General features: G+C 41.1%; 1 protein-coding gene across 1 annotated transcript in view; it reads right to left on the bottom strand.

Annotated features, from left to right (window-relative positions):
* LOC311144380 (protein patched homolog 1-like) overlaps window positions 1–10,526 on the bottom strand; it is a gene marked incomplete at its 5' end in the record, with an annotated part of 63,417 nt that overhangs the window by 12,865 nt on the left and 40,026 nt on the right. The window contains 2 exons of the mRNA XM_084180398.1: window positions 1,319–1,461; window positions 1,796–1,933. Of these exons, the coding sequence (XP_084036524.1) occupies window positions 1,319–1,461; window positions 1,796–1,933 (281 nt within the window). The remainder of the gene's footprint in view (window positions 1–1,318; window positions 1,462–1,795; window positions 1,934–10,526) is intronic.

The following is a 10,526-nucleotide window of genomic DNA, read 5'->3' as shown; positions in this document are numbered from 1 at the left end:
CTTCTGCATCCATAAATACCAAACATTAGTCTGTGTGATTAATGGGGGCTGGGCTAGAGCGGTGTTTGTGAGACAAGGGCAGATCCCGAAGGAGCCCGGGCCGTTTTGTATTACAAGAACGTGTGTAGAGTCCGAATGGTTTGAGCTACAAACTATTAAAAGCTATTTATGAAAAGATGAGACTCTCACGAACGTGCACATGTAACATGTTTTGCTCACAAGCTACACAAGAGTTGTTAGAAGTTAGGGGGTTAGGGGGTTCTTCTACATAGAAGATCATAAGAAATCCCAGGACATAGAGCTCACATAGTTACATTTACATTTACGTCATTTAGCAGACGCTCTTATCCAGAGCGACTTACAAATAGGTGCATTCACCTTATAGCCAGTGGGATAACCACTTTACATTGTTTTTTTTTTTTTTTTTTTTTTGGGGGGGGGGTAGAAGGATTACTTTATCGTGAGAGAACTTGGGAAGGTTGAACACCAGACGGGCAGCGGCATTCTGGATGAGTTGTAGGGGTTTAATGGCACAGGCAGGGAGCCTAGCCAACAGCGAGTTGCAGTAATCCAGACGGGAGATGACAAGTGCCTGGATTAGGACCTGTGCCGCTTCCTGTGTAAGGCAGGGTCGTACTCTCCGAATGTTGTAGAGCATGAACCTACAGGATGCTGTCACAAACTCCACACAGTTGTCACTGACTAGTTTGATATTAATTTCTTAGTGAGCAAATAATTAATGTACTTACAGCATTCATATAAATTCATTTTTATCAGGCTTTTGCTGACATTTTTTAAAATGACATTTGTCAATAAAACTTAAACATGCAATTGTTTATGTCAAATTGTTTTGTGTTTTACTTGTAGCCCTGCTTGTCCTGAAAAGAAAATGGCAAACACTTCATTGTGATGCTAAATATAAGGCCTGGACATGCAGCTAAATGAAAGTCAGATAAATGAATAGCAGATTTTTGCTGGGGTCTCGTGACTGATAGGGATAATATGCTTTCTTTTTTTTGCAGTGCTATCGTTTTGGTATCATTTTGGTATTGAGCATCATGATGATATCAATCATCTTGATACTAAACTTGGTATTGGTATCGAAGTAAAAGTTCTGGTATCGTGACAACACTAGTGTGTATTAGAAATAGTGGGAGAGATTGCGCATGTGTGAGAGAGAGAGTATGAGTCTCTTTGCATGAGTATGTGCATGTGTGTATGAGAGTGTGCATGTAGTCTTTGTGCATGAGTGTGTGTGTTCGTGTGTGTGTGTGTTTGTGTGTGTGTCTGTCTGTGTTCCACAACTGGTCCCACTCACCTGACGATGAAGTCGAACTCTGAGCCTGCTAGCATGAGAACTCCTAGTAGAGTAGAGAAGGCTCCGTCCAACACAGGAGCAAACATGTGTTCTAACGCCAGCACTGCCCGTCTGTTACGGTCTCCTATCGCTGTGAGGAACGCCTGCAACACACACACACACACACACACACACATACACACACAACTCCTCAGTCAAACTATAATGTCATTTGTAAATATACAAAACACTTTCTTTGTGTGTGTGTGCGTGTGTTATTTTAAGCTATTTTAGGCTTAGGGGTTAGGTTTAAGGTTAGGATTAAGGTTAGGTTTAAGGTTAGGTTTAAGGTTAGGTTTAAGGTTAGGGTTATGGTTAGGGGTTAGGTTTAAGGTTAGGGTTATGGTTAGGGTAAGTTTTGGGTTAGGGGTTAGGGAAAATAGGATTGTAGGTCCCCACAAGGATAGTAAAAGATATTGTGTGTGTGTGTGTACTCACCAGAGCAACATGGACAGTGAACTCTACTCCGATGCCTACAGAGGCAATGAGGATGACCACAGGAACAGCACTGAGCTTGATCCCTATCAGACCCATCATACCAAACAACTCCACGGTCATCAGAGACAGGACCAGGACCTGAAACAGACAGACCGCAACACAACCGTTAATGACAATTAGAGACCATGTACAGTTTTTAACCCAGAGAACAAGCCCAGCATGAATCCAAACATCTCCACGGTCATCAGAGACAAGACCAGGATACAGAGAATCAGAACCCCAACATGACCGTTCATGACCGTTCTGTTCTATGGTTAGAAGAAACAGGAACCCATCAATCATGAAATGGTACAGAAAGTGTGTGTGTGTGTTTGTGTGTGTGTGTGTGTGGGGGGGGGGTTGGTTCTTGGTTCAAGGGAGAATTTTCCTTGTTTTACTATCCTTGTGGGGACTTTTGGGGATTTTAGGTCCCCACAAGGATAGAAAAACAAGGAAAATCCTCCCTCGTGGGGATATTTCCCACATCACCATGAGGACAAAGGCTATTTTAAAGCTTAGGGGTTAGGTTTAGCGATGATTAGGTGGCCATGATGGTATTAGAGGGCCAGATTGGGAATTTAGCCAGGACACCGGGGTTAACGCCCTTACTCTTACGATAAGTGCAATGTGATATTTAGTGACCACAGAGAGTCAGGTCACCCGTTTAACGTCCCAACCAAAAGACAGTAAAACATGTGTGTCTGTGTGTGCGGGTTGGTCCTTCTATACTTGTTGGGGCCTAAAATACCCAGAAGTCCCCACAAGGATAGTAAAACAAGGAAACTCTCCCTCATGGGGACATTTAACACATCCCCATGAAGACAAAGGCTATTTTAAACTTAGGGGTTCGATTTAGCGTTAGGGTTAAAATTAGGGTTAGGGTAAGGGATTAGTGGAAGAACAAAATGTGTGTGTGTGTGTGTGTGTGTGTTAGGGCTGGGAATTGCCAGGGACCTCACAATACAATACATTTTGATTCGATACTGCAATTTTATTGTGATTTGATGTTCCAAGCATATTGCTCACTATATATGTCTGCTGCAGACAGACAAGAGAGATCATGAGAAAACGAGTTTTGATCAGTAATGGAAAAGTGCCGAAAACATGTTGGTCCACTATTTAAAAAGAAGATGGAAAACAAGCTATAGGATGACAAATACCAGACCTAGCGATTATATATATATATATATATATATATATATATATATATATATATATATATATATATATATATATATATATATATATATTATTTTTACGAATCGATACCTGGAGTCAAAGTCATCACTAGTGTGTGTGTGTGTGTGTGTCTGTGTCTGTGTGTCTGTGTGTGGCCTGTAGCTGGGGGTAAGGGCAGGGGTAAGGGTTTGGCTATGGAGGTTAGGAGGCAGGGGATAGGGGGTGTAAGTAAGGATACAGGTGGCCTGTTCTGGACAAAGAAAATTGTTCAAATTCAAGCCGCGCCATAACTTGTCCTATTATTTGTTTTGTAAAGCTAGAGAAGGGGTCTCCAACGGGTAGATCGAGCACCTATGAGTAGCTCGCGAAGCAATTCTGAAAGTACATGCATTTTTTAATTTGTTCAATCGCAAACTGTCAAACATAAAGCTCCCGGCTACTATCCAATAAAAGCCACATTGACATAAAAAGCCAAACGTAACACAATATCTGCCAATTAATTTCCAGCAATATTGCCCCTGTCTGTCTGTTTGGTGCGCGTGTTTCTTTATCACTCCATGTAGCCAGAAGCTAATAGTGCCGAGCGATCAACCGAAATGTCAGTTATTTTTCGTTCTAAACACTAATTCACCAACATTGGTTCAATTATTTAAATTCCATTTTGTTTGGGGGATTCTGAGCTCAATGCGTACATTGCGCAGTACGTTTCTCGAGAGCTAAATCAGATCAAGCCCGAACTGTGCGATGTAGTAGGGAGTTGTCCTTTCCAACAGGCCAATATTCTACATAGTTTAGCGCAGAAAACGTGGTAATGAACTACAATGGCCATAAATTGCGCACCTAAATTGCGCACCTCTGTGTGATTATTTTTTATGCCCTGCTATGTTATGTTACTGTCTGGCACACTAAGGTAGGTCAGGCAGACACTGAGAGAAGAGACAGAAGAATGCATGATTGACAGGGATAGAGAGCAGTTGCTTTGCAAAATATCTATACCTGAAAATACATGATCTAAGTAATTGATAGTTGATATTCAGCAGTCATATGCCTTTATTTACAAAAAAAAATTTCTGCTATTCATTTATCTGACTTTCATTTAGAACTACTAAAATAGTGATTTACTCAGACAGCATAGGCAGCAGCTCTATAGAGATGAGATGATGACTTGGAATGAAATAATAGTCATCAAATAAAACTAATGTACTATACATAACAACTGAATATTTTATTAAAGTAAAGTGTGAATAAATAATGATTAATAAGTGATAAACAGTAATGGGCAGTCACTACCATCACGGGATTTGTATTAATTGTGCTATTCTGTGTTGTTGCAGCATTCAACCCACATAATGCATAGTGCATTTAATGTTTTTTTTTGTTTTTTTTTCCTGAAATCGAAAACCGTGATTATTTTGTAATAATCGAACCGAAACCGAACCGACCTCAAAAACACTAATCACTCAGTACTAGATGCTAATGATAACCGTCGTGTGGGTAAAAAGAAAGACTTTCCCCAATAACCTTCTAAATTAAATGTTAACCGCAAAGTAGGCTTACCTGACAGAACTACATGTGCACCAGAAACATTGCTAGATCAACACATTCCTCTCTTGCTAGATGCACAATTAAAAGGGTTACTACCCTCAAAAATACAAATGTGCTAGTTTTTTTTCCAGACCTGAAACATTTTCTTTTGTGTGATTTAAGCATTGACATGGATTCAGAAAATCCATTTCCGTTGTTTCTCTATGAATAATTGTATTATTGAGAGTAAAAAAAATGAAAGAATTTCTAAACCAGGAAAAATAAAACAGAGAAAACAGAATTATGGAAAATTCTGAATATAATTGTATGGGGCCTGTCAAGCTGAATACTGTTAATTAACCATTATTTTACCAGGTACATTTACCGGTCAAAAGTTTTAGAACACCTACTAATTCCTGGGTTTTTCTTTATCTTTACTATTTTCTACATTGTAGAATAATAGTGAAGACATCAAAACTATGAAATAACACATATGGAATCATGTAGTAACCAAAAAAGTGTTAAACAAATAAAAATATATTTTATATTTGAGATTCTTCAAATAGCCACCCTTTGCCTTGATGACAGCTTTGCACACTCTTAACATTCTCTCAACCAGCTTCACTTGGAATGCTTTTATAACAGTCTTGAAGGAGTTCCCACATATCCTGAGCACTTGTAGGCTGCTTTTCCTTCACTCTGCGGTCCAACTCATTCCAAACCACCTCAATTTGGTTGAGGTCAGGGGATTGTGGAGGCCAGGTCATCTGATGCAGCACTCCATCACTTTTCTTCTTGGTAAAATAGCCCTTACACAGCCTGGAGGTGTGTTGGGTCATTGTCCTGTTGAAAAACAAATGATAGTCCCACTAAGCCCAAACAAGATTGGATGGCGTATCGCTGCAGAATGCTGTGGTAGCCATGCTGGTTAAGTGTGCCTTGAATTCTAAATAAATCACAGACAGTGTCACCAGCAAAGCACCCCCACACCATAACACCCCCTCCTCCACGCTTTATGGTGGGAAATACACATGCGGTTGGAACCAAAAATCTCCAATTTGGACTCCACACCAAAGGACAAATTTCCACCGGTATAATGTCCATTGCTCGGGTTTCTTGGCCCAAGCAAGTCTCTTCTTCTTATTGGTGTCCTTTAGTACTGGTTTCTTTGCAGCAATTCGACCATGAAGGCCTGATTCACACAGTCTCCTCTGAACAGTTGATGTTGCGATGTGTCTTACTTGAAATCTGTGAAGCAATTATTTGGCCTGCAATTTCTGAGGCTGGTAACTCTAATGAACTCATCCTCTGCAGCAGAGGTAACTCTGGGTCTTCCATTCCTGTGGCGGTCCTCATGAGAGCCAGTTTCATCATAGCGCTTGATGGTTTTTGCAACTGCACTTGAAGAAACTTTAAAAGTTCTTGAAATTTTCCGGATTGACTGACCCTCATGTCTAAAGTAATGATGGACTGTCATTTCTCTTTGCTTATCTGAGCTGTTCTTAGCATAATATGGAGTTGTCTTTTACCAAATAGGGCTATCTTCTGCATACCCCCCCTACCTTGTCACAACACAACTGATTGGCTCAAACGCAATAAGAAGGAAATAAATTCCACAAATTAACTTTTAAGAAGGCACACCTGTTAATTGAAATGCATTCCAGGTGACTACCTCATGAAGCTGGTTGAGAGAATGGCAAGAGTGTGCAAAGCTGTCATCAAGTCAAAGGGTGGCTATTTGAAGAATCTCAAATATAAAATATATTTTGATTTGTTTAACACTTCTTTGGGTACATGATAAGTGTTATTTCATAGTTTTGATGTTTTCACTATTATTATACAATGTAGAAAATAGTAAAAATAAAGAAAAATACTTGAATGAGTAGGTGTTCTAAATAGGTGTTCTAAAACTTTTGACTGGTAGTGTATATTGACATTTTTTGTACACCAAGGATCCGGGGATGAGTTGCAGGATAGAGGAGAAGAGAAGAATGTGCCTAGAGACATGTTATATTTGTTCAAAGTAGCTCTCATATTAGAAAAGGTTGGAGACCCCTGAGCTAGAGGATGAACAAGTGGTCCGCCCGCCCTTCTTTAGACACTGCCTGTCGTAAAAACACAACCTGGTGGAGAGACAGAGCAGGGCTGTATGAGTGTGAGTATATACAGTATACAGTGCATTCGGAATGTATTCAGACCCTTTGACTTTTTCCACATTTTGTTACGTTATAGCCTTATTCTAAAATGGATTAAATCGTTTTTTTCCCCCATCATCAATCTACACACAATACCCCATAATGACGAAGCAAAAACAGTTTTTTTAAAAATGTTTGCAAATGTATTAAAAATAAAATACTGAAATATCACATTTACATAAGTGTTAAGACACTTTACTCAGCACTTTGTTGAAGCACCTTTGGCAGCGATTACAGCCTTGAGTCTTCTTGGGTATGACGCTACAAGCCTGGCACACCTGAATTTGGGGAATTTCTCCCATTCCTCTCTGCAGATCCTCTCAAGCTGTCAGGTTGGATGGGAGCGTCACTTCACAGCTATTTTCAGGTCTCTCCAGAGATGTTCGATCTGGTTCAAGTCCGGGCTCTGGCTGGGCCACTCAAGGACATTCAGAGATTTCTCCCGAAGCCACTCCTGCGTTGTCTTGGCTGTATGCTTAGGGTTGTTGTCCTGTTGGAAGGTGAACCTTCGCCCCAGTCTGAGGTCCTGAACACTCCGGAGCAGGTTTTCATCAAGGATCTCTCTGTACTTTGCTCCGTTCATCTTTCCCTCGATCCTGACTAGTCTCCCAGTCCCTGCTACTGAAAAACATCCCCACAGCATGATGCTGCCACCACCATTCTTCATCGTAGGGATGGTGCAAGGTTTCCGCCAGACGTGACGCTTGGCATTCAGGCCAAAGACTTCAGTCTTGGTTTCATCAGACCAGAGAATCTTGTTTCTCATGGTCTGAGAGTCCTTTAGGTGCCTTTTGGCAAACTCCAAGCGGGCTGTCATTTGCTTTTTACTGAGGACTGGTTTCTGTCTGGCCACTCTACCATAAAGGCCTGATTGGTGGAGTACTGCAGAGATGGTTGTCCTTCTGGAAGGTTCTACTATCTCCACAGAGGTACTCTGGAGCTCTGTCAGATTGACCATCGGGTTCTTGGTCACCTCCCTGACCAAGGCCCTTCTCCCCCTATTGCTCAGTTTGGCCGGGCGGCCAGCTCTAGGAAGAGTCTTGGTTGTTCCAAACTTCTTCCATTTAAGAATGATGGAGGCCACTGTGTTCTTCGGGACCTTCAATGTTGCATACATTTTTTCGTACCCTTCCCCAAATCTGTGCCTAGGCACAATCCTGTTCCGGAGCTCTACGGACAATTCCTTCGACCTCATGGCTTGGTTTTTGCTCTGACATGCACTCTCAACTGTGGGACCTTATATAGACAGGTGTGTGCCTTTCCAAATCATGTCCAATCAATTTCAATTTACCACAGGTGGACTCCAATCAAGTTGTAGAAACATCTCAAGGATCAGTGGAAACAAGATGCACCTGAGCAATTTCGAGTCTCATAGCGAAGGTTCTGAGTACTTATTTAAATAAGTTAAATCAGCAAAAAAATCGAAAAACTTGTTTTCACTTTGTCATTATGGGATATTGTGTGTAGATTGATGAGAAGAAAAATGTTTTGATCCGTTTTATAATAGGATTGTAACTTAACAAAATGTGGAAAAAGTCAAAATTCACTCTATGTGGAACTCCTACAGCACATGTGTAGGAGAGAAAAACGGAAAAGGGCTGTATTTTAGGTGGGAGTGGAGGTAGCATGGGTCATTTGTGTCCTATTCCCATTTATTTGAGGTCAGTTTCTGGGAGAGACAGAGTAGACTAAACACAACAGCACAAGATAAACACTGGGACGGGACTGGGCTAGAAAAACTCTCCTCCAATCCCCATCTCTCCACTCCTTCCTTCCCTTCCCTCTCCTCCCTACTCCTTTCCTCCCTTCTCTTCTCTTCACTCCTCTCCTCCACTCCCCATCTCTCCACTCCTCTCCTCCCTTCTCCTCTCTTCCCTCTCCTCCCATCTCCTCTCCTCCCTTCTCTTCACTCCTCTCCTCCACTCCCCATCTCTCCACTCCTCTCCTCCCTTCTCCTCTCTTCTCTTCCCTCTCCTCTCCTCCCATCTCCTCTCCTCCCTTCTCTTCACTCCTCTCCTCCACTCCCCATCTCTCCACTCCTCTCCTCCCTTCTCCTCTCTTCTCTTCCCTCTCCTCCCATCTCCTCTCCTCCCATCTCCTCTTGGAATGTTCTGTAATAAGGAAGTCTCCTTTTACAGGATTCTAATCTGACAGATTTATGAAAATGGACTTTATACTCAAGTATGATGTCAACACACTTTCTGGCCATGCAATCAATGCAAAAATAATGCAGCTTTAGAATGTGTACTGTGTGTGTGTGTGTGTGTGTGTGTGTGTGTGTGTAGTCGCACGAGTAGGGTTGCAAAGCTACTGGTAATTTACATAAGTTACCGGAATTTTCAGGAAATTTGGTAATTAACAGAAAATCTATGGCAATCTATTATATCTTTGGTAATTTATTATTTTATTATTTTTATTAATATGTACAGTACCAGTTAAAAGTTTGGACAAACCTACTCATTCAAGGGTTTTTCTTTATTTTTACTATTTTATACATTGTAGACTAATAGTGAAGACATCAAAACTATAAAATAACACATATGGAATCAAGTAGTAACCAAAAAAGTGTTAAACAAATCAAAATATGTTTTATATTTGAGATTCTTCAAAGTAGCCACCCTTTGCACAATCTTGGCATTCTCTCAACCAGCTTCATGAGGTAGTCACCTGGAATGCATTTCAATTAACAGGTGTGCCTTGTTAAAAGTTAATTTGTGGAATTTCTTTCCTTCTTATTGCGTTTGAGCCAATCAGTTTTGTTATGACAAGGTAGGGGTGGTATACAGAAGACACCCTTATTTGGTAAAAGACCAAGTCCATATTATGGCAAGAACAGATCAAATAAGCAAAGAGAAACGACAGTCCATCATTATTTTAAGACATGAAGGTCAGTCAATACGGAATATTTCAATAACTTTTAAAGTTTCTACAAGTACAGTCGTGATCAAAGGTTTTGAGAATGACACAATTATTGGTCTTCACAAAGTTCGCTGCTTCAGTGTTATGATATATTTTTGTGAGATGTTACTTTGGTATACTGAAGTATAATTACAAGCATTCCATAAGTGTCAAAGGCTTTTATTGACAATTACATTAAGTTTATGCAAAGAGTCAATATTTCCAGTGTTGACCCTTTTTTTTCAAGACCTCTGCAATCCGCCCTGGCATGCTGTCAATTAACTTCTGGGCCACATTCTGACTGATGGCAGCCCATTCTTGCATAATCAATGCTTATAGTTTGTCCGAATTTTGGGGGTTTTGTTTGTCCACCCGACTCTTGAGGATCGACCACAAGTTCTCAATGGGATTAAGATCTGGGGAGTTTCCTGGCCATGGACCCAAAATGTAGATGTTTTGTTCCCCGAGCCACTTAGTTATCACTTTTGCCTTATGGCAATGTGCTCCATCATGCTGGAAAAGGCATTGGTCGTCACCAAACTGTTCTTGGATGGTTGGGAGAAGTTGCTCTCGAAGGATGTGTTGGTACCATTCTTTATTCATGGCTGTGTTCTTAGGCAACATTGTGAGTGAGCCCACTCCTTTGGCTGAGAAGCAACCCCACACATGAATGGTCTCAGGATGCTTTACTGTTGGCATGACACAGGACTGATGGTAGCGTTCACCTTGTCTTCTCCGGACAAGGTGTTTTCCGGATGCCCCAAACAATCGGAAAGGGGATTCATCAGAGAAAATGACTTTACCCCAGTCCTCAGCAGTCCAATCCCTGTACCTTTTGCAGAATATCAGTCTGTCCCTGATGTTTTTCCTGGAGAGAAGTGGCTTCTTTGCTGCCC

This window comes from Coregonus lavaretus, assembly GCF_964263955.1.
Source record: "Coregonus lavaretus genome assembly, chromosome: 17".
NCBI classification, from domain to species: Eukaryota; Metazoa; Chordata; class Actinopteri; order Salmoniformes; family Salmonidae; genus Coregonus; species Coregonus lavaretus.
The sequence above is the reverse complement of the archived record's forward strand: the minus strand, read 5'-3'. Positions and strand labels throughout refer to the sequence as shown.